Genomic DNA, 25,547 nt, shown 5'->3' on the forward strand with positions numbered 1-25,547 from the left:
GGAAAGCTTAGAAGAAACATCAACATGCTTTTGGAAAGCACTCACTATGGTTTCTATTTGTGGCTTTTGGTCAACTAACACTGTCTGTGAAACCTGATGCAAAGATGAACAATGCAAATACTCGGTAGATGCTTCTCCTGTTGCTTGACTGTCCCTCTGACAAATATAAGGACTTGGACTTTCAGTGAGTTTTCCACCTGAAGAAAGATCATATAGCTGATGAGAATGATCAACTTTACCTGTTGACAATTGATAGTCTTGATCAGAAGTGGATACAACCTTGTCATCAACATTTATGGTATAAGCTTCCTCTGTATTTGAAGCCTTAGACTCAGAGGCTAGTAAACTGCCTGCAATAACCTGCACAGATTCGGTCTGTTGATCTTCAGCCTCTCCAATTCCACTTCCTTCTTCTATACGTACAGGATTGGAGAATACTGTGGATATGCCATCAATCGTAATGACATATGAGTTGTACTCATTGACATTGTTCTCATTTCCTTTTGGTTCTGCAGTGTCAGAAGCCTGAAAAGAAAAAAAGTTTTCTGTAAGCTCAAACATTAAATATTGCAACTTTTGCCTTTTCTGAAAGGTATTCAGGTTTCTAAGGAAATATTTATGCTTTGGGAATACAAAGCCTAATTGTATACTATTATTTTTTTGAAACCACACAATCATAACACAAATCATCAAGACAATGAAGAATTTCTAATATCATAGGAAACAAAATCGTGTTAACTCTTGTTAAAATAAATAATGAGGGGCCTTTTCTATGTGCAGCACTGTTGAATATGAAAGCTGTTTCTGTAGTATTTTCTGTGTTACAACCTTTTCACCAGTCTGTAGCTGGCACAACAGGTTTCATAAGGTCATACAATCAAATCTAGACTTATGAGTGAACCAACATACGAGTTTTCTAAGATACCAGCTGGGGTACTAACGATTTTTTGCTATATTTTGGAGCATTTCTTAGTTTTCACCGTGGGGCCTAAGAAAGTGAGTGTCAAGACCAGTGCTGAGAAAAAGGAAAGGCCTATTGCCTTGGATAAGATGCGCGAAATCATAGAAAAACGTGATCAAGGTGTGCATGTTATGGACTACATTAGTGATAAATAAAGGAGAGCATACTGTGTAAGTTAATTTTAGCAATGTAGAATTAAGTGTGTAGCGAGTAAGTTAAGTTAGCAATAGAGCACAGCATGAAAAAACCTCCTCTGCCAATCTCCTGCCTCCCACCAACACCCTGCGTACCCACTGAGACTCAAAAACCCGCTCCTCTTTGTCCTCCACCTCTGCCAGCGTCTTCGTGCGATCTTCAAGGTAAAGTAAAATTAATAAAAACAGTTTTATTTCTTTACATTCACTTTTAGTATTATATATTAGCGAGGGGCTGGAATGGATTACTATAGAACCTCGGTAATTGCGGGGGATGGGGCCCACAACCACCCTCCTTAAGCAAATATCTGTGTTACTATATCACACCCCTCAAAAAACCCTAGGCTATATCCTAAACCTAAAGCCTACTTTAATAGTTAAAAGGCCAAAGATGCCCTACCTACTAAAACAATTCTTATAGCCTAACTGCCTATTTTAATACTAGTTCAAACACCTAATACACCTTAAACTATCATATAGGTACTCACTGCTGATTGGGCCAGCCTAGCCTACATTGCTTGATGATACACTGTACTTACTGCAACTTAATAAAACTACACAAACATATTGCTTGTTTGTTTGTATGGTGTTTTTATGTTAAATGGAACCAGTGGTTATTCAGCAACGGGGAAAACGACGTGACTTCCGAACCACGTCGAGAGTGAACTTCTATCACCAGAAATACACATCTCTCACTCCTCACTGGAATGCCCGAGAATCGAACTCGAGGTACTGAGGTGGAACGCCAACACCATACCGACCATGCCACTGAGGCACTTCAAACACATTGACTGCTCCTATTAGTAGTAGTAAGTAGTAGAAGGGAATTGTCCTTTAAATGGTTTCTTGCTCGTTTTATTACTCCTTTGTTTGTGTTTTAGTTTTATGTCCCTATAATGTCATAAATCTTTTATAAATTCTTTCCTATTTTCAATTTCCCCTTCATCAGATCTGCAAGCAAAAGTATATTAGCTAACAATTCCTCTTTCATTTTCATGATATGGCTGCTGCACAAAACTATATCAATTTTGTGAATGAATACATTAATGATAAAGAAGTCATTCATTGTAATGATTACAGTACCCTGCTGTAATATCAATGTATAAACAGGAAAAGAGAGTATAGTAAAAGTCTATTTTTGTCTTTTGTTTATGTGAGAATCAGCTGATGGATGTTTATTACCAAAAAATTATTTAGGAAACAATTTAAGTAGCTAAAAGAAACTATTAATGAAATTATTATTATTTTTAATTTTGTACATAGAAGTTTAAGACAACAGTAATTCATATTTCATTGAGAGAGAGAGAGAGAGGAGAGAGAGAGAGAGAGAGAGAGAGAGAGAGAGAGAGAGCAGCTTAGGACGAGAATATAGCCTGGGATACACATTGGCGATATCAGATGACGACTTTCATAAAGGTTGGGTTTGGCGATCAATTTCCTATAGTCGCGGGGCTTAGGCTCAACAAAAAGAGAATAGTCAGTTGATACCGACTCCATGACGACTTCTGCAATGAACCATGACATCATTGTGCAAGTTGAGATGAGATGACATATTTACGAAGTCGCACACGCAAGTCACTGATGATTTAGAACACATCCACATTTAACAGTTTTTACAGGAAGGCGAGTTCCGTGAAGGCATGATGATTTTCTGGGCTCAGCCTGTGTCGCTCCGTGAAATGTATCCTTGATCCTCATTTCTAAGGCATAAATATTGCTATACATACCAGAGAAAAAAAGAGAAACAATAGTGCCAGAATATCTGGCTCGCTCACCTTTTAATAAAGGCGTCGGTATAGTAAAAGAGCGAGTGGAAACCACTACCAGAGATCCCTTGCCAATTAGCTTCTTCCTCCGCCAAAATCTCCCGTCTACAGAGGAGCCAAACCAAAGCCCCGCTACCCGCTACTACTACAGTGAGCGTCTCTGGCGTCATTCCTTTCGATAGCATCGTTAGCGTCATACACATTTTTGTGCTGTGCTGTGCTTTTCGTTCTCGTTTGGAATTTTTCCTGATCCAAGATGGCTCAAGCTTCTGCATCCAAGTTAAGTACTGCTTTTAAGGTTTTAGATCTCATTTATGAAGCTCTCCATCGTTTTTTGAGTCTTAGAAGTGAGGTAGCGGGAGCATCATTGTTCCCGCGCCGCCTTCTCCCGACTTGTCGACCGCATGGCGATTTCACATGCTCCATTTGGTCCCCTATACCATCTGGGCATCCGATGTTTAGCAGTATTTTCCCTTATCTATATAATTCATTCATATTTAATGCAGTTAGCTTGGTTTTATACATCCTAGCCCTTCACGGGGGTTGTATCGCTTTGACCGCATGTTTCGGATCTTAGCCTGGCCTAGTCAGATCTCGATTCCCTGTTGGTAGGAGTTATGTCCCTCACACCTCACGCTGGGACCTTGTTCCTTCGTATTTTTGTCCTTCCGCTCCCTAGTCGCCTGCCCCCGATCCTTTCGGTGCGGCATACTGACTAGCCGTGTGAATGCCAAGGCTAACACACCCAAATCGTCAGATTTGCGATTAGCCTAGCCATTCCAGGACATAGCTTTCTCTCATCCTTTTTGTTACTTCATCTTTCCACCCCCGTGTTAGGCTAGTCAGCTATCTCATTATTATTATTATATTGACATTGTTTTGTGTTGTGTTGTTATGATTCACGGCTTTGGGTTGGCCTATAGGCCTCCCCTCGATCGACTGGTCTTTCCCACCGTGTGTCTGTTCACCCGGCTGAGAAGGTTTCCAGTTGATCGCGTACGAGCCACCCTGTTACCGACCTCCCACCTCCCTTCTCCTCTCCCCCCTACCTACCCGCTCACCCACCTCGGTGGGGTGACGACTCGCTCGCTACTCAGCTAGCCTATCCGAGTCTACATAGGTGAGGAGGGGAGTGTCCTTGGGGAGGGAGGGGGACACACTCGGTGCTCAGGCGTACCGTACCCAGCCGCCTTACTACAGGGTTTAGGGACTCGTCCCTCCCCCTCCCTCCACCAACCAACGTGGGCCTCTAGGCATGGGAGGCCAGGACTCCTTTCCACCCTTCATATAACTAGTTCCCTCCACCCCCCCCTCACGTGTGTAACCCTTCTACCCGCTCCGGCGGTCTCAGACCCCTGCTGACGCCGGCCCTGACCTTGAGAATGGGATTTTTCAGACTTAAGGCTCCGGCATTATCGTGGAGCTCTATTTTTAGTTATATTCTGTTTATTATATATACATATATATATATATTATATTCTTTTCCATAGCACACACATACACTCTCATATTATGTCGTTTTTACGATGGAGTTCCTACTCAACCAGGTATTTGTCACCCGGTCTCTGCACTCCTCACCCTGATCGCTTGAATGTTACTTTCTGGCACCGAGTATGCCTTGAGTTCATAATTCTATGAAGTTTTTACTCCGGCCCCGGCCGGAGTTGTTGAAGTCATGCTCCCACGTTCCGCTCTTGACATCAGGTTTTATAATACAGGCCCCGGAGTAATTGTGACAGGGTGACACTTACCTTCCTGTATAATTTTTAGATATGTACATACACACATATGTATCTATATATATACAGACATTCTGCACGCCAGAGCCACTCCGGCAGCAGTCTTATAATTAATTGTTAAACCTCTCCGGAGGTTTTCAATGATACTCATGTATCATTCGACTTACAGGTTACCTGTTCTCAAGAGAAGGGCTGCAATGCAGTTCTTCAGGACCCCTGCGGCCACGAGGTATGCCGGTCCCACACTGGGTGCGCTGTGAGGGTGGACGACTTCACGGTGTGGCACCATGAGAACTGCTCCACGTGCTACATTCTCGTAAATGAAGCCTCCACCGAGGTACGTCTCATTTTAGACCGCCCTTGTTTTGATACAATGAGTTTCCTTCTTGTTAATTTGACTTTTATACTAGTTTATTCTATCTCTAGTTGTAGGTTCTAACATTAACACACCCTTGCAGGGCCTGGAAGAAGTCCGGACAGCAGCACTGGCCTCCCTGAAAGCCTGGGTCGGAGGGTTTGGTAGGAACTCTCCCAAGGGACGTCCCTACATCCTGGCCCAGGCCATGGCGGACCTGATCTTCCCCGGCACCAAGAAGGGGTCAGTGGTGGAGCCAGACATAGCTGCCCCCCTTATAGCCAACATACAGGCCATGGTTGCACCCCCGGAAGATGGTGCCATCGCCGAGGAGGTCACGGGAGAAGTTGCGGCCCTTGATTTGGACCTGGAGCCCATGACTGTCGACATCATGGGTTCTGTAGGGGCTCAGGGGCTTTCCTTGAGCCCTTCCCTTTCACTTCCTTCCACTTCTACTTCTTTCCGGGGGTTCTCGGAGAAGCAGAGGTCTGTTAGGCCGAAGTCTTCTCTGACAATCCCCAAAGTGAAGTCTTCTACAGGCTTCAAACCTAGGATGAAGTCCCTGCCAAAGAAGTCGATCCCTTCTCCTGTCCCTAAGCCATCGGCTCACCATCCCGAGGCTGACAAGATGAAGGCGGTCTCTTCATCCAAGTCCCCTAGACACAAGCCTTGCAAGGAGAAAGCTCATGCTTCCTCCTTCGACCCCGAAGCCTTCTCCTCCAATATTTTGGCGCAAGTAGGCGACGTTGTCGGGAATTTGGTACAGTCCAAATTCCAGGAGATGTTCTTGCAAATCTCCAGTTCGGTCGAGGCTTCCGGTCTGTCGATCCAATCCCTAACGGAGAGGGGCGCGGCCCAGGAGGGGGCAGTCACGGGCATCCGGGATACTTTGGTGGCAGGGCATCCCCAGTCAGGTGAAGCGATCTTACCCTCGCTTATGTCGGACTCTTCTAACTTCCCTCCATTTAAGCCCAACAACCCTTGGAGGGTGGCTCTTCACGCCCCCTTCTCAGAAGGGATGCTTTCTATTGAGGGTTGCGGAACTCGGAGACTCGAGGAATTTGGGTTCTACCCCGAGAACCTGCAACCACCATTCATTGGCTATGTTCGTTTAAATGACGCAGCCATGATGAGAGAAGACAAGGTCCCTAAGGAGACTGTCATTCTCCCCCGGGACCAGGCTCAGCAAGCCTGGCTACGGAGCTTATCTGAGTGGAAGTGCGAGAATACTCGCCTCACAGCCTTTAGGAGCCCCTTCACCATCTTCACTACGGTGGAACGTACGCTACTTCCGCTCACTCTGAAAGTGGTGGAAGCTACCTACCAGGCAGACTATATAACGCTCTTAAGGAAAACATTATTCTTACTGAGTCTGGCCTCAGGAGCCAGGATATCTGAACTGTCGGCCCTCTCCAGAGACTCTGGCCATGTTGAATTCCTCCCCTCAGAAGAAGTTCTACTATCTCCAGATCGTAGTTTTTTGGGCCAAAAATGAGGATCCTTTAAAGAGATGGGCCCCTTCAAAGATCCTCCCTCTTCCTCAAGACCCTTCTCTATGTCCGGTGACGACCTTACGAGCCTATTTGTCCAGGACATCTTCTAGGTCCTCAGGTCCCCTATTTATAAGGGAAAAAGGTGGCACCATTTCCTTAAAAGGAATCAGACGACAAATCCTATATTTTATCAAACAAGCCAATCCTGATTCATTCCCTAAGGTCCATGACATCAGGGCAGTAGCCACCTCAATTAATTATTTTCAACATCTGAATTTTGATGATTTAAAAAAGTACACAGGCTGGAAGTCGCAGACAGTTTTCAAACGTCACTACCTGAAATCCTTGGAATCTCTTAAATTTCCGGCAGTGGCAGCGGGAAACACAGTTTCTCCTAACACTGTCTAAGTAGTTTTAGTTGTAAGATTCAGATCTCCTTTCTACCTACCGCACTAACATTTTCCTTTGATCCTACCGCCAGGCTCAACCCTGTTTGGGCTTTAGCTGCCTAAAAGGCTATATAGTGATGTGTCCCTTATTTTTTTGCTAGGGCCACTCACACCTGTATGTTATTGCCAAATAAGGCTATTTTGTGATGTTCACCCTTATTTTGATGCTAGGGTGACTCACTCTTGTATATATTGATATTTTCTAGTTTTAAGTTATCATAAGTTAGAATAAGTATAGTACTAAGTCCTATTATAAGTTAGCATAAGTGTAATATTAAGTTCTATTACATATTTTAAGGCTAACATATGTTACTATACATTAGTTAAGGTTTTGTATGATAACTTTGTAATATTTAACTAGATTATACTAATGTTTTGTAATTCTGTGTGTTTCTTGTTACCTCTTTCTGTATCTTTACCAAGCTTGTGCTAATTCTCTGGTACTATTTCACAAAGCGACACAGCTTGGCCCAGAAAAGGGATTTTGACGAAGGAAAAATCTATTTCTGGGCAATGGCCCGTGTCACCCAGTGAAATCCCCCCCTGTATCTCTCCCATCCCAGTGCCCAAGCTTGTTCCTCTAACGTCAAGGATGGCCACCAGAGGCGCTGGTGGTGGCGTCGGTGGGTGAGTAGTAGTAGTTACTGGCGCGGGCTGTGTACCAGCTCTCTCTGGCAGGGGGATTTTGATGGAGGAGAGATCTAAATAGCAAAAGGTCCATGGTAGTGGTCTCACTTGCCCCAGTACCATACCGACACCCTCTTTTTATTTAGGGTGAGCGAGTCAGGATACTCTGACATCCCCCTCTTTTATTTTTCTCTGGTAATGTTAGTATTATTTACCTTAGAAATATGAACTGAAGGGATATTTCACTGGGCGACACGGGCCATTGCCCAGAAATAGAGTTTTCCTTCGTCAAAATCCCTTTTTTGTTGTCTCGCCGTGCTGTGAACAGAACTTACCAAACAGCCAAGAGAAATTTCAATAATTCACTGAAGAGGATACCTGAAGGAATAACTCAGCCTCATCTGTGTTGGACCAAATTGGCATTAGTATCTATCTTTAGGTCTGGTTCATCTTCTATTCCACCACTCCTAACAGATGCAGGCCCCAGGGAAAATTTTGGTTGAACTGCTTCAATGAGCTTTTGAAGCTAAAGCTAAGCAATCAGCTGAAATGTCCCTTTCCTTGATACTATGTGTCATCCTGAACCTATTCTTTTTGAATTTGTATTTCACTCCAGGGATGTTAAGAAAATTTTGGATAATCTTGATAGCTGGGATGGAAAAGATCCTGATGGTTTCTTCCCCCCTGTGGTAAAAATAAACCTATTTCATATTAGTGGTCTCTATAGCTTTTGTTTACTTTTGTGGTTCCTTGCTGACGTGTCTCGTATTACAGCTGTAGACTCGTCAGATTATGGTACAATGCTTGATTCTTTGTATATGTTACTTATGATGCCCCTTTGTATGTTATATGCTTTGTGTATATTCTTGGTTATACTGTCTTTCATAAGGAGTGTGATTTATGTACCTTCTTAGTTAACTCAAGTGTTTATTTATGTTTATGTCTGTGTTCAACAACGTGTTTTTTATTTGCAGTGTACTACTGTAGTGGAATTGTTTACTGAATAAAACCTTGATTCTGGTTACAACGGGTTTACTTCAATTTATTCAGTAAAACAATTCAATCGCCATGAAACGGCTTCTACGCCCTCCCCGGTTCGAGGTGGACCCTGACTCTGCCCAGGCCGCCAAGGAGTGGACACACTGGCTGAGGACATTTACAAACTTCGATCAAGCAGTGCAGCTGACTACCCCTACGCTTGACAAACTGGTTCTTCTCACTATGTGGCTCCTAGTGTGTATGACTTTATTTCTGAGTGTGAGACTTATGAGAAGGCTGAAGAGGTTCTGACATCTTTGTACGTGAAACCAAAGAATGAAATATTTGCCAGACATTTACTTGCCACTCGCAGGCAAAACTCAGGTGAGTCCCTGGATCAGTTCCTGCAGGCACTGAAGCTACTTGCTAAGGACTGCCAATTCAAAAGTTTAACTGCGGAGGAAGCGCGTGACAGTTATGTTCGGGATGCCTTCATTAATGGTTTGGTCTCGTGTGCAATATGCCAGCGTCTGTTGGAGAATAGGACACTGAACCTAAATACTGCTTATGAACAGGCCCGCACTCTGGAAATGGCCCAGAAGCATTCAGCCTCCTACTCTTCAGCAGAACCTGTCAATGCTGCTGTGTCAGCAGTGAGTCAAGAGGAGGAATCATCTAGTGCTGAAAATAACAGTGAGTCTGTTTCTGCTGCTACTTCTGGTGCTCGATGTTTTTTTTGTGGGAACAACCGGCATCCCCGGACTCAGTGTCCTGCTAAAGACGCAGTGTGTTTGAAATGTAAGAAGCAAGGGCATTATGCTAGGGTGTGCCGCTCTGTGAAACAGGTGAGTGGCTCTTCTAGCCCAAAACATTCCGCAGCAATGCTAGCTTCAATAGTGGGGGCCTCCCCTAAGTGTCTTGAAAAATCCATAACACCTCTAAAGCTTAATGGTAGCTCTGTCAGTGCCCTTATTGATACTGGGAGTTCAGACAGCTTTGTGCGTCATGATGTAGTGGACCTAAACAAACTAACTGTGTCTCCAGAGCATGGAAAAGTCTCTATGGCTGATGATGAATGGAGTTGCAAGGAGAGACTTATCACAGTGTTGAACTCAAGGTGTTACAAAGCTTATGTAGTGATGTGATACTAGGGCATGACTTCCTGAGGAAACATTCTGGTCTGGAAATGGATTTTGTAGGAGAAAAACCTCCCTTGAAGATATGTTCACTAGGTGTTGTTAAGGTGACCCCTCCTTTCCTTTTCAAGAACCTGACACCAGATTGTAAACCAGTGGCTAATAAGTCAAGATTATACTCCTTGAGTGACAAAAACGTTCATTGAAGCCGAGACTGAGCGTATGATGTCGGAAGGAATAATAAGGCCTAGTAATTCTCCTTGGAGGGCTCAAGTGCTGGTGACATCAGGGGAGAATCAGAAAAGGAGGATGGTTATAGATTACTCTCGTACCATAAAACAGGTTTCACTGAGCTTGATGCCTACCCCCTGCCAAATATCGACGAGATGGTGAACAACATTGCACGGTACAAGGTGTTCAGTACCTTAGATCTGAAAAGTGCTTACCATCAGGTTGCAATAAGAGAAGAAGAGAGACCGTACACTACATTTGAAGCTGGGGGCAAACTTTATGAGTTCAGTCGCATTCCATTTGGAGTGAAAATGGAGTAGCAGCTTTTCAACGTGTGCTTGACGAAATCCTTAAGAAAGAAAAAGAGAGTGGTACTTTTGCTTATGTTGACAATGTTACTGTGTGTGGTGAGACAGAGGAGGAGCATGACCAGAATTTACGGAGGTTTTTGAAGGTGGCTGAGGAGTACAGTCTCACTCTAAACCACAACAAGTGTGACTTCAAAGTCAGATCCATTAAATTACTTGGGTATTCAGTAACGGATGGGGAAATCAAACCCGATCCGGAACGCTTGCAACCACTGTGGAATCTTTCACCCCCTAAAGATGCAGCTTCTCTTCGCATGACCATGGGATTGCTTGCACATTACTCAAGATGGATACCAAAATTTTCAGAGAAAATCCGCCCTCTCACACAAGCCAATGGTTTTCCTTTGTCCACTGAAGCCCTGCTAGCTCTCGGGAACTTGAAGAAAGACATTGCTAGTGCAGTGGTAATGGCCATTGATCCCTCCTCTCTTTTCACTGTGGAAACGGATGCCTCTGATCATGCGATAGCAGCTACTCTGACACAGAATGATCGCCCAGTGGCTTTCTTTTCCCGCACTCTCACTCGCAGTGAACAAGGACATTCCTCAGTGGAAAAAGAAGCTTATGCCATAGTGGAGGCATTGAGGAAGTGGAGACACTACTTAATTGGACACCACTTCAAGCTCATCACTGACCAACGTAGTGTAAAGTTTATGTTTGACTCTAAATCAAACAGTAAAATAAAAAATGACAAAATAGCGAGGTGGCGAGTTTGAACTCTCATGTTTTCACTATGACATAGTATACCGTCCAGGAACAGAAAACATACCAGCTGATGCTCTCTCCCGCATCTGTGGTGCCACTACTTCTGATAAACTCCGAGAACTTCATGAAATCCTATGTCACCCTGGGATATCTCGCATGATGCATTTTGTCCGGGGGCGGAATCTACCTTACTCGGTAGAAGAAGTGAGGAAAATTACCACCTCTTGCCAAGTGTGTTTAGAGCTCAAACCTCGATTCATCAAATCCTCGGGACAACTGATCAAAGCAACCCAGCCTTTCGAGAGGTTGAACTTAGATTTCAAAGGCCCAGTTCCCTCTCAATCTAGAAACAAGTACCTCCTCACTGTTGTGGATGAATTTTCAAGGTTCCCGTTTGTTTTCCCTTGTGCAGATATGACCACTAGAACTGTCATCAGTTGTTTGGTGCAACTTTTTGCTTTGTTTGGCATGCCACCATACATCCACACTGACAGGGGTGCATGTTTTATGTCTGAAGAGCTGAAGGATTTCCTGATGAAGAAAGTGTTGCTACCAGTCGCACTACACCTTATAACCCTAAAGGGAATGGTCAGGCTGAAAAATATAACGGAGTTATATGGAAAACTCTGACATTAGCCCTTAAGACAAGGAACCTTGATGTGTCTCAGTGGGAAACTGTTCTCCCAGATGCTCTCCATTGTATACGCTCCTTGTTGTGCACTTCCACGAACTGTACTCCTCATGAGCGCCTTTTCCTGCATAGTAGAAGGTCCACCACCGGCCAACCGTTGCCTACTTGGCTCATCCAAGGAGGGCCTGCTCTCCTGAGACGCCATGTAAGATACAGCAAGAACGACCCCTTAGTGGATGAGGTTGAAATTGTAGAGGCGAACCCCGAGTATGCTCATGTGAAGCTTCCAGATGGTAGGGTGACTACGGTTTCATTAAGACATCTTGCTCCTATGGCTAGTGACAACCGTGAAAGTACAGATGCTGGCTTCCTGTATCTCAGTCCGAGGTTCCTGAGGAATTGTCAGTTGCAAATGCTCCTCAGGAGATTGCACGCGGTCTCTCCCATGTGGATATTGTTTCTCAGCATGACACTCTTCAGGAATCCCGTACAGTCTCTCAACAGGTAGCCTCACCTCCTCCACTTCGAAGGTCAGAGAAAGTGAGACAACCTCCAAAGTACCTTCAGGATTACTCCAAGTGAACTTAACTGAGAAGGGAAGAATGTGGTACAAATAAACCTGTTTCATATTAGTGGTCTCTATAGCTTTTGTTTACTTTTGTGGTTCCTTGCTGTGTCTCGTATTACAGCTGTAGACTCACCAGATTATGGTACAATGCTTGATTCTTTGTATATGTTACTTATGATGCCCCTTTGTATGTTATATGCTTTGTGTATATTCTTGGTTATACTGTCTTTCATAAGGAGTGTGATTTATGTACCTTCTTAGTTAACTCAAGTGTTTATTTATGTTTATGTCTGTGTTCAACAACGTGTTTTTTTATTTGCAATGTACTACTGTAGTGGAATTTGTTTTACTGAATAAAACCTTGATTCTGGTTACACCGGGTTTACTTCAACCCCCCCCCCCCCCCCCCCCCCCCCCTTTTTTTTTTTTTAGTTTCCAGTGTGTTGTCTCCCAAGATTAGTAGATTCTATAGTTTTATGTCGATTTAGTATCTTTGCAGATGAGCGCAATCTTGTAATACAATGCCTGTTCCAAAGCATGGTAAATCTGCAGACTGCAATAAGTACAGTCCTATCTTTATTCTCCCTGTGCTCACCAAAATTGGTGAAAAACTTAATGTTAAACATATATAAATACCATATATACTCACATAATAATCGACTCTTATGTAATGTTCGATGTGATCTTTTACTGCATATATGAAGATTTTGGCATATATCCTATGTAATGTTCGAGTTTTGATTCTGGTAATAAACCTAGGCTACGTTTCTATGTATTTGGAATCAAAACACGATGGTAGCCTATGGAATCTAATGGATTGTTAGTTGATAGTCAATACACATATAGGAAGCAGTTAGGTAACTGCAATGCTGTTTTAGACTTGACAAGCCATTTGCAAGGGAACCTTGATAAGGGTTTTGAGTGGAGAGTAATTCAAATAGATTTTAATGCTACTTCCGATTTAGTAAACCACATGGCACTTATTTATAAACTTAAGAATCTTGGAGTGGGAGGATATGTTTTAGGATAATTTCAAAATTTCCTTGCAGGTAGGCAGCAGTGAGTTGCTACAGACAGGAGCTTTAGTGAACCATGACATATTGTGTGTGGGGTTCCACAGGGTAGTGTTCTTGGTCCACTATTATTTTTAGTGTAAACAAGATTGTTCAGTATGCTGAACAATCTCCTCTTATGAGAAATGAAGCTGCCCTTAGCACGAAGTCAACTGGAACATGTACTGGATCAGTAATGGTGTAGTTAGTGGGTCATGAGGCTGAACTCCAGTAAAACAAAAACACTATTGCTTAGCAGTGTTTGTATAGATTTCCTAACCCATCTTCCCCTTCAGGGGATGGAACTTTACTGAATGAGGCTGAAGCTTTAACTATTCTAGGTGTAACTTTTGACTCGCATCTAACTTTTGAGAAACATCTCATGAAAGTTTCAGCAAATGCACGAAAGTTGGGTGCTGTTTGTAAAGCCCCATATATTTAAAGGTGACCAAATTAATGGAACCTGTTTTAGATCATTTGTGCTTCCTTTACTGGAATACTGTTCTCCAGTGTGGACACCTGCTTCTGCCCGAGGTGTACATATCTCTTTCAGATAGAGTGATTCGTCGTGGAGTTTTCTGTTTCCTAATAGTAGCAGCTATGACTTGGACAATCGACAGATGGTCTCTCATTTGTCATTTTTTCATGAGTTGTACTTCAACAGAGATTTTCACCTGCCAAGAGCATCCAGATTCGCTGAGCAATAGCACCAATACACAGTAAACGTGCCTCACTGTCAAACTTCTCAGTTCCAGAGGTCCTTTATTCCTCACACCATTGGACTGTGGAACAGCCTCCCAGAGGATGTCTTGTAATTGGAACTTCAAAAGTTGCAATGCATTACTACCCTAAGACTATTCTCTTTGCATTTTATTACATTTTTGTAAATCATTTATTTATGAAATTTTTGTTTTTCAATAAGTGGGATCTCTTCTTTCTGTATGTTCATTTACTTCCTCTTACTTCTTCCTAATACTATATAGCTACACCATACTCTTTGTAAACTTGAATTTCAAGTCAATGGCCCCTGCGGCTTGTTCAATAATAATAATAATAATAATTTTTTTTTTTTTTTTTTTTTTTTTTTACTCTATCACAGTCCTCCAATTCGACTGGGCGGTATTTATAGTATGCAACCTGGAACCCCACACTATAAATACCGCCCAGTCGAATTGGAGGACTGTGATAGAGTAAAAAAAAAAAAAAAAAAAAAAATAATAATAATAATAATTAATAATAATTAATAATAAATAACAAACATTTTGAAAAAAAAAACTAGTTGAAACATCAAAAATTAGTTTCAATTTCTACTGATAGCAACTATTTACTTACAGAGTCAGGACTAGGCAAGACTGACGAAGGAATTGATGATGATTCAGACACAGGCTGCACTTCAGTGAAAGCAGTGACTCTAGCTGACTGCTCACCAGTTTCACCAGTCTGTTCCACTCTTACGATAGGGTCTTCCTGTGTAACAAAAGTTAAAGTTTTAAAATAGACAAGCTTAATAGTTCTAGCTTACAATAAGAAATATTTAAGAACACACATAACTGACAAAAACAAAGGTATGTAATGTTCCCAATTTTATGTGGTGCATCACCTTTTTTTCTCAATTTATTATCTTTCTGGACATCTTGGTTGGTAGACTCTAGGTCACAGACTCTTACCAGGCCTCTTAATTTCTTTTAACACTCAACCCTTTTTCTGGGACCTAGGAATTAAAGTAACTTCAAGATTGTGTCATCAGATAGAAACTCAGCAACTGCTTCTACTTACGTAACAAAACTTATGCCTTCCTTATTACTTCCATGGTTTTAGTTCTGATTCATAAGCAGCTAAACTGAAACTTGAGGATGAACAATCTGTTGGTCTTCTATAATCACTTTCCATTACTGCTTAATCCTTACCACTCTAAACATGTTAATTTAGTGGGAACCCCATATTACATTAAGAGAGACTGCAATATCCCCGTGCATAAAATGTAATCTTAAGTTATATCAAAACAATAATACAGAACCTCTCAATAAAACTCCTTGGGTTTGGGTGTCTGGTATTGGGAAATGTCAGTCTTCATGTATAACTAATATGTAGTATAACATTTCTGCGTAATATGTTTTGAGCAACAAATGACAATTCAGTATTAATTCATAATGGCACATAACTCAATTTGTTACACTTGCAGATATGATATAGGCCTAATAGGAATGCAAGAGATGAAAAAACATGAATACAAAACAAGAGAGGATCTCTAAAATAAAGCTGGTCTGTACTATAAAGATGTATACTATGATAGGTCCACTGAGAATGTGAATGCCAACCATTCTTTACAAAGGCTCACCCAATGGGTTTTTTTAAACAACTGAGTCAATTTGCATATTCAATATGTCAAAGTTAGAATAATGTGATGGGACGTTTTTGTGTAGTTCTCTCCCACTTTCAGGAAGAACTTGAAGAGATGCTAAAAATGGGAATCATTAAAAGGTCAACTTTTTCATACTGTCTGCAAAATGATGAGGAGGGATGGATTGAATAGGTGGATTACCATCGACGCAATGCTATAAACAAGTTCAATAATGAATCAACTCGAGATCATGTGCACAAAGATGAAGAAACTTTATAATGAAAAATTTCCACAGATCAAGTGGAATTTATCAGTTCAAGAGAATACAGTTTGGATTAATGAACTCGGCAGCAAATCTGAAGAGTGATGAGGAAGATGCAAGCTGAGAATACGAACACTAATTATTCTGTGGACAGCATGATAGCTCATACAGCATCATGGGAATAACACATCTAGAAATTCAAGGACCTATTCTAGAGAGCAAGTGAAGAAGGACGGACTATCCGACCTTCCAAGTGCTTCATTCCTCAGACACAAGGACAGCTGTACTAGGGTTGCCATGGGAGAAGCAAATCTGATGGAGATCCAGGATGCAACACCACCAAAGACCAAGACACATTAGACCGTTTCTAGGATTAAAGGTCTACCAGAGGAAGTTTGTGGACACTACACAATATATGCAGCACTTTTGACAGACCTAGTGAAGAAGCAATGACTGAATAAGGTAGAGAAGGAACATCAACAAAAAGCACTATGAACTGAAACAAACTTTAGGAAATGCACTGAAACTATTGGTACCAGACTTCAATAAGATTTTCATTCAGACGACAAATGCAACAAATGGAGGACTGGGAAGCATAACCATGCAAGTTTGCAGATGGCCTTTTCCAACTACTTGCGCAAGTAGAACTCAAGAACGAGTGTAACTTCTGCTCTACTGTAAAAAAATACAAAGCAATATCTGCAGTTACAAGATTCCATCTTATCTGTGTGGGGTCAATTTCGTAATACAGACAGACTACTGGTAATATCCACTTATATTCAAAGATGCAAGATCAAAATTCCATGGATCATGAGGTGGGCTGGGCTGTAGCCTTCTGGAGCTACAAGTTTCGAGCGGAGACCAATCCAGGATAGCCCACTAGTGCGATTACCTCAGCAGACTAAATCCATGTATGAGCTAACGTAAATTTTTCATGTCATGATAAAGTAGGTGAACTTCCTCCCCTCTCAGATTAGGAGTCTAAGTAACTCATAGGAAGTGGTAGCAGGCAAAATCTTCTATCCACTCGCATGACTTGGTTCCTTTGCATTAAGCTCTCTCTGAGAGTCACTAAATTAACTGAAGATAGTCCAGAGACTGGCTCCTGTACATGGTTATAGAATGCTAAACAGTTGGTATAGAAGACAGGAGGAACTGAATATCCTTTCTAGCTTGAACTGCAACGGAGAGCTTAATATATGGATTCACAACCTTAACAAACCAATCACTATATGTGGAGTAGTGATCTTCAAGGACAAACATTGTACATGCTCCTCATGCTAATTAAACAAAATAAAAGGTAAAACTATACCACTTTTCATAGTGGAGGACAAGAAAAAACAATTGCAATATCCCAACAGCCACACTGTACTGTCAGTGATGTGAACACTAAGGAACTAGGAGATTAACTGAGCATAGATGACACAGTCACTCTCTCCTTGCTTGCTGGAGGGAAAGTAAAAGGGAAGACAAGAGGGGCTCATAAATCAGGCACAACCATACTCATAAGTGATGTTACATGACTGCAAAGGATTTTGTTCAAAATTCTCTAACTGGAAACCTACCATGCTACATATTTACCTTTTATTTGAATATAAAAATACATTTATTTTATAAAGTGAATATAAAAATACATTTATCTTATAAAATAACGCCTTAATATGTATCATAAGTGACATCTCTCATCTACATCAAAACTACAAGAAAACAGCTTGCAGTGCAACCATACAATTTTAATAGTCCGTTTGATTATTTTTACACCTCATATGAAAGTATTTATATAGCTAAAATGCATCAACTGATATCAATGGGTGGGTAGGACCTGTGTGATGCAGCCATTAGAGTGATGGCATAATGAACTAGCTGGAACATAGGTCTATGTATTCATTAACTACTACTTCAAAAATAATGGCTTGCTAGCAAATGCTTGCCTATGCAATAATACTTCCGTTAATGCCAAGAGTTTCTTCCTAGGCCTAGGTGTTAGATTTCTTGCTAAAAATACATTATACTCTACATTCACAGTTCTATACTAATAATTTCTGGCCAGAAAGCATAATATGAAGTCATCTACAAATTCTTGCACTTCCAGTTACCTTATGAATGAATCAATTATACACCAAAAGCAAGCATAAAGACTTTCAAGAAAATACATTCTTAGGCAGTTAAAAACAAATGTTCAAAAGCCTGGGCATTAATAACTATTTTCTCTATATAATTTAAATCATCATCATCTTTTATTCTTCATATAACAGGTAAGCTCTAAAAACAAATTCTTTAGTAAAAGAGATTGTCTCTGAAGCCTTCGATTATTTTTGTTAAGCTTATACGTAAATCTATTTGCAACAAACAAGCAGCTTTAATATAGTCTAAAACTTCAGAATGCCAAAAATCGTTTTGCAATTCATATTCCTGTTTCAAAATTTTGTACTGATCATTGAGTTTATGTCTACTGTTGAAGATTGTAAAGGTAGTTGCGATGACCACTTTAAGTAAAAAGGTTGAGCACATTGACACTGACAGCACTGCTAACTATATCACACCATGTTTTGAACTATGCAATGTAAAAAAAAATAAATTCATATCCCATACATTATGAAAGATACCAGTGGATAAAGGAGGTCATATCTAAATCTCCATAAGGAAAATAATGTTGAATGTAAATTCACAAACTTATTGATATGCATGACACCTGAATAAAAAAAGGTTTAACACTATTTAGCAACTACACAACATTTTACGTTACATCTGAGGTTTTGGACGATTATTGTCCTGTCTTGAAGCTACTGTGGCAACAAGCTCGCCAAGACTGCCAATCATTTAGGTACCTTGACAGACATATCCTATGCAAATGGGCCCAAGCCACAAAAACGTGTGAACATTTCAGTGAACACTCAGGGGCAGTTAAAGAGCCAAAAGCAGTGTCCTGAACTGGAACACTGCCCCCCAAAGGGTAAAAAGAGGAATTTTTGGTAGGATCAATGGATGGGTATTTGAAAATATGCATCCTTTATAGGTCCACTGAAAGCATGAAGTCCCCTCTCTGATGGGATCCAGGACTGAGCAACATTTTCCATTTTGAACTGGGTCTGGTGAACAAGCCAGTTCAATGGTAAGAGGTTGATGATTAGCCTCCAACCTCCTGTTGCCTTCTCCACCAGGAACTGATGGCTGTCAAAACCTGGAGCCAGATCTTTCATGAATAGATCTTTCATGGCTTGTACTGTTCCAAAACAACACAATCACACTGTTCTAAAGGGGGAGATCCTCCTGTGAGCCTAGAATCATACTGGTTTGAGAATGAGGGTTGGTGGAAACTTGAAGGGCAGAAGAAGACTGGGTTCATCTACAAGGGGCAGAGGAAGTCTGGGAGTTTCTTTGACCCAAAAGTGGACGGGCTAGCCTGACCCAAAGGTTGGGCTGCAGTACCATGTGAAGATCAAGAGGTCTTAAGACGTGCCTGATGGACAAGTTGTCAGTGTTCTCGACTTCAAGCCTCTCCACCATGGCCTCCACCTCACTCTCTAAAGAGAGAGAAGAGGATCCCAGTACCAGTCCATTCCTGAGTCCCAATGCTGACTCCAGGCCTACAAAGCCTCTTAAGCATCAGGCTCTTGACAGCTGCATCCTCTTCAAGATTTGCCCTCCTGAAGAGGAAGGAATCCTGACCACTGTAAGAGACCAGAGACTCAACCAAGAGACTGTCTGGGGTGCTAACATGGGAGTTGACTCCAGTGTTACTGCCTCCACCTGCAAGACTCCCATCCACACTTAAAAACAAATTTACGTGACACATCGACTCTCAGGATTCAAGCAATCTTTTATACGTTTTTTCAGAAGATACCTTATGTCCTTGTCAGAACTGTAATTACTAATGTATGTAAAGCATTGCAAATTTTCTAACCATATGGATTTGAAACCTCATCTTAATTTATATATAGTATTGTTAACTATTCTTTAGGTGTGAGAAAACACATCTAACTATATAGATAACCATCTGTTTTCCTCTAATGTCAAATTCTATTCTTCCGCTCACAAGAGTTCTTGGCCTGTCAGTGATTTTGTGTCAATAAATCAGAATACTTGAACCTGTTTCTTACTTGCCGCCTTTTTATAGTATTTCCTCTGATGAGCCAGAGGGCTAGATTAAAGGGAACTGTCTTGCCTAGAAAACTGAGTTCATTTTAATGATCTCCACAATGTGTCTCAACAACTTGGGGTGTCCATCATGATGCATAGGACCCTTGGGTCCCTCTGGTTCCCCAGTCCTTGTGAGTTGCTCCTTCTGCAGGGGAGTGACACTTGCCAAAGCCCCTTGGCAGTCTCTCAACCACTTAGGCATATGACCCGCCTGGTCCAAACACCAACCCAGGTCCATAAAACTCTGTCGTGGGGCTTAGATGGGATCAAGAACAGCCCCGAACCCTGGCCCTGTCCAGGACAGATAAGGGATCATGAGCACCCTTAGCCAGCTTGTCGAAGACTGAAGTCTTGCTAGGTGCATGAGACTGAGCAGTTGCCAACATGCAATGATGAAACCTGCATTCAGTCAGGGAGAGAGGTCCTGCTCACATGAACATGGGCTATCCCTCTAAGCATGCTCCAGAGTTCTAAGAAACTGGAGCCTCTCCTGAAAGGGAAGACTGAACGAGGGACCTCCTCTTGCTAGGTCTAGGTGACTGGCCTGGAGGGGTGGGACACTTTCATGGGAGCCCTGAACTGTTCTCTCTGAAGGTATGGAGGGGTGTGAGGAAAGCACCTGCCTGCTCTTGCCTCACCTTCTCCCGCTGGGCCAGCCACGCTGGCAGCCGGACCCGGGTTCGTAGACTGGGAGCCCTTGCTGGCCTGGGTAAGGGTACTAAGTGGGCTGGAACCATTATGCCAGGGGACTGAGGAACTGCATCAGCTGACAGATTGAAGCTTAATGGGGCTTCCTGCAAGGAAATGTAGCAACATTCTTTTTCCTCTGCTTACTATATACTTGGAAGAAGAGAAGAGGGGAAAGCACTTGGTGAAGATGAAGACGACAATGGCAACATCCTACTCCTCTTCGACTTCCTCTTCTTCCCTAACGAGCTGAGGTCAGCACTGCAAGCAAGACAGTGAGTGAAGGGTTATCTCTCGCAAGGATAGGCCAAAGGTAGCACCTGGATACATATAATCGATGATACATGAGGAGTAACCAGTGAGGTGGGGACAGTCCTAGAACCAGTGGAGACTGACTGTCAGTCACGGTGGAAACAGTTGCAGGGTATCCTTTCATCACCTTCAGGTGGTTGATGAGGGGGGAAACACTCTGCTCACCTGAGATGCTCAGGGAGGGCCACAGATGCCTGAGGCTCTCAACTTCCACAGCACCTGAAATGAAGGTCGAGTTAGGACAAAGCTCTTCCCTCTGCTCTGAAAACATGTCTCCTCCAGAGGACAACTCTCCCTCAGAGCACAAAGAGGCTCCTGGTGAGTAACTAAGCTAGTCATCTTTCCCCCCAGTGGCTTTCTACCAAAAGAACAGTAGGCGAAGGTTAGGCAGGCAGAAGGAAAGTACTGAAGAGGACTTGGTATCACTGGTGGAAAATTGCAATCTGATTACACCAGAAGGACCTTCTTCCCTCTTCCTCTTCCTGGCAAACTTCATTCACTGTCCACACAGCCAGACACAGCACTCGGAATATGAGCTATTCTGATTCCAGTTATGCCTCCTAAGGTCTGTCCTTCTCTGGACAGCACCTGCACACCTGAGTTTGCCTTTCCAAGGTTGTACCATGATAAGACAATCAACTCAACAATCATACGAATAAAATCTATATCAAGCAAAAGCATGCAGAAGAAAGCAAATAGCAAGTCAGTCAGTGGGTCCAGAAGCAAAGTAAATTGCATACTGTTAGGTGGGCAGGGCTTCCCCCTACCTGTCAACAGATAACAAACTTCTCTGAAAGTTAAACGACCATCCCAGCTCTCATTCACAAGCTAAATCCTAAGTAAAGAATGAAGGTCTGTATTTGTGTAAGAACAAACTTATTTTAAAACTATTTCTTTATGTTTATCTGCAATTTGACAAGCATTTTCTATCACTGCTTTTTGTTCCTACATATGAATGGTTTTGTTTTTTGTTTGCTTTGGAGTTTTCCTTTTCATTTAGCCATATGATATGCAATTACCAGACTGCTGGAAATTTAAGAGATTCTAGGGATTTCAGGTAGTGACGTCTGAATACTGTCGGCGACTTCCAGCCTGTATACTTCTTTAGATCATCGAAATTCATGTGTTGGAAATAATTAATTGAGGTGGCTACTGCCCTGATGTCGTGGGCTTTGGGGAATGAATCAGGGTTGGCTTGTTTGATAAAGTATAGGATTTGTTGCCTAATTCCTTTTAAGGAAATAGTGCCACCTTTCTCTCTTATGAATAAGGGACCTGAGGACCTAGAAGATGTCCTGGACAGATAGGCTTGTAAGGTCGTCACTGGATATAGAGAAGGGTCTTGAGGAAGAGGGAGGATCTTCCAAGGAGCCCATCTCATTAAAGGATCCTTATTTTTGGCCAAAAAACTACGATCTGGGGATAGAAGAACTTCTCCTGATGGAAGAAATTCGATATGGCCAGAGTCTCTAGAGAGAGCCGACAGTTCAGATATCCTGGCTCCTGAAGCCAGGCTTAGCAGAAATAATGTTTTCCTTAGTGATTAATTATCTAAAACTAAATATCGTTTATATCTCTTATAGGACTGCTTGAATAATCAGTTATAAGCAATGTATTCCGGTATATACTTACGCCGGAGGAAAACTGCTCCAACATATCATAGCATATAGAGCAGGCTTCGTGGTGCCATACCGCTATGTCACCATAGCGGATGGCGCAGGGGGCGTGGGTCCGGCAGACCTCGTGGCCACAGGGGTCCTGCAATATAGCATTGCAGCCGGATTCCTGGCAATTGGTAGCCTGTAAATGAACAGATACATGAGTATCGGCGGTTACTAACAGAACTAGTCCGTTAAGAGATATAATACTCCGCTATATGCCGGAGTGAAAAATTTTGGTATTAGCCCTCTCCTGTTCTCCTGTAGAGATATGTCCGTGAAGCCTGGTATACTAGTCAGATAGTTTCCAGGGCACCGGAGTAAGGAGTTTCACCAAACTAGCCACCAGTCTATACGCCAGGGTGAGGAGTACAAGGACGGCGGAGGAACATGAGAGGGTTAATCCAGAAAAGACATAACAAGGATAGGTGGAGCGCAGCTCCGTCGTATAAAAATTTCGCAGGCAGGAGGAGATCCCGGTTGGTGAGCGGGCACTCCGCCGGCTTAGCGGAATATACAAACATAATGATAACACCAAATGATAATAATAGGAACAAAAATGTATATACGTATATATATATATAGATGCATGTAGTGGTGCTACTCTCCGTCACCCCCTAGAAGAACTGGCGGGGCCTGCTGAGCCCGCCGCTGGCGCGGTGGGTAGGCAGGGGGGTGACTGGGGTAGGAGAGAGCTAAGGAGGGACCCGAGGAAGTCCGAGTACAAGCGAGTGAGGTGGCCAACCCAACCCGAGCGACAAGAGACCCCCCCATGGAACCCAGGGTGAGAACGGTATGAAGAGCCAGACTCAGGAACCCCCCCGTGACTCCCGTATCCTCTCTGGGGAGAGAGGAGGAGGGGAGGAGAGCCCGGATGGTTGCCGTGGCAACCGTGAGCAAGCGCGACCTGCCTTCCCACCCGCATAGGGGAGAGGGAAGCAGGGAGGGGAACTGAGCTGATGGCTCGTGGCGATCGTCTGGCCCACTGCGAACGTGGTAGGACCACGCGGACGGATAGACCAGGTGAACTGAGATAGCCTAGGCTAGCACAAACCGTCTCCTACATGCGATATAAATAAAACACAGTTATCAAAACAGAAAGGAAGGGAATCATAAGACAAAGGGAAAGCAACGTCCTAGAGAAGCTAGGCTAATCTACCTGGAAGGTAGGAAGCCCAACTACTCGGGAGCTGGCCTCTGCCGGTACGTAGAAACGGAGGGCGACGGCCAGGGTGGTAGGACTAAAAAAGAGAGAGAGGGGCATACGTCCCCACATGCCTAACAGACCTAGACAAAGGCACATGCATGCATGAACACTGAGCTAAGACATAAAGGCATAGGATTCCCATAAAAGTAAAATACAAATAGCACATCTTGCACCACATGTAGAAATAAGCATAAATACTGCGCAGACATAGCTACAACGGTATGGGAGACCGAAGGAGCTAGAAATGAATCACACGAGGCGAGCCGGTATGGCGAGCCTGAAGCCATATCGCAGGAGGCACGTAATAATACCTAAAAACAGCGGTAAAACGGGTCCTAGCTGGCTAAAATTACGTGAAACACTTAGGCAGTACTTAACTTACCTGCGTTGATGGCTTGAAGTTCCATAGTACAGAAAAATCCCAAAACGGAAGCACAAAAGCACTGTGAGAGAAAAACATGTGTGTGCAGGATGCTGCTAACGGAAAGGATGGCCGCTAGAGGCGCTGGTGTTGGCGTGGGGGAGCAAGTAGTAATAGTTGCTGGCGCGGGCTGTGTACCAGCTCTCTCTAGCAAAGGGATTTTGTGGAGGAGAGATCTAAATGACAAGAGGCCCGTGGTAGTGGTTTCACACGCCCCAGTACTATACCGACACCCTCTTTTTATTTAGGGTGAGCGAGTCAGAATGCTCTGACATCCCCTTTTTAGTTTTCTCTGGTAATGTTAGCATTATTTACCTTAGAAATATGAACTGAAAGGATATTTCACGAAGCGACACGGGCTGAGCCCAGAAATATAGGTTGGATTACGTATTGGTCTTTGCATTTTGATAACAAAAGCTTTCGATCTCTTTGGTTTTATAACAGTCCTTATTAACTTAATATATGCAAATGAAATTATCTTTTGTCTTCATTAAAAATATACTGTAGACATACCTTAACTACCACACTAAAAACTTCTTTCTCCATTTTGCCTGATATAGCTTGAGCTAGCTTGTGCTTTTGATGCTGCCTCATGTGTGACCTGCAAATAAACTTTCCAAGATCATTCCGTCTTCTTTTTAAAACTGTCAAGATGATTACTATACTAACAATATGCTAAAATTCAATATTTTTTCAAGACAAAATAGAAATAAATTGACACACAAAACCTACAATAGCCCAACTTAGAATAACGCCACAGAAACATCTACAACTCTGAATATTTTATGGAATGCAACTGTTAAGGAGGATTATCTAAATGTGAAATATGACCCATAATGATGAAATTAAAACATCTTCCTACAAACTACAGCAATACATCTTTCATCTCCAAGCTTCCTGAGATATAAATATAATAAATATTTCTATTCTACTTCATTCTGATCTTAAAATTTCATCAAAGCCTTCAGTGGAAGAAAAGGCAGTGACTTAGGTGATCACAATCTTAGACAAAAAGAGTAATGTCTCATTTTAGAGCACCAAGACTTTTATGACTTCCAGGCTCTGGAAGCTATCACAATGAAGTTTCCTTTCTTTTAGAATATTCTAAACAGTTGTTTTCATTGAAAGATAGTTTTTAAAGCCTTTAATAAAATACTAAACAAGAGGTTTTTCACTGAGCATTATACTCTAACGGTGCCCAACAAAACTTTTACATAAAGGGCCCATCTACCTAAATAATAATATTTAGGTAGAAGACCCTCTTTC

The 25,547-nt window shown here is 42.4% G+C and overlaps 1 protein-coding gene across 1 annotated transcript in view; it reads right to left on the bottom strand.

Moving 5' to 3' along the window:
* The window catches only part of LOC135213877 (transcriptional repressor CTCF-like), a 355,646-nt gene that overhangs the window by 1,624 nt on the left and 328,475 nt on the right, over positions 1-25,547 (bottom strand). Inside the window, exons 12-14 of the mRNA XM_064247977.1 lie at positions 24,795-24,882; positions 14,586-14,720; positions 1-525 (exon numbers count right to left, since the gene is read on the bottom strand). The exon at positions 1-525 is cut by the window's left edge and continues 1,624 nt beyond it. Coding sequence (XP_064104047.1) covers positions 1-525; positions 14,586-14,720; positions 24,795-24,882 — 748 coding nt within the window. The remainder of the gene's footprint in view (positions 526-14,585; positions 14,721-24,794; positions 24,883-25,547) is intronic.

This window comes from Macrobrachium nipponense, chromosome 43 (genome assembly GCF_015104395.2).
Source record: "Macrobrachium nipponense isolate FS-2020 chromosome 43, ASM1510439v2, whole genome shotgun sequence".
Taxonomy (NCBI): domain Eukaryota; kingdom Metazoa; phylum Arthropoda; class Malacostraca; order Decapoda; family Palaemonidae; genus Macrobrachium; species Macrobrachium nipponense.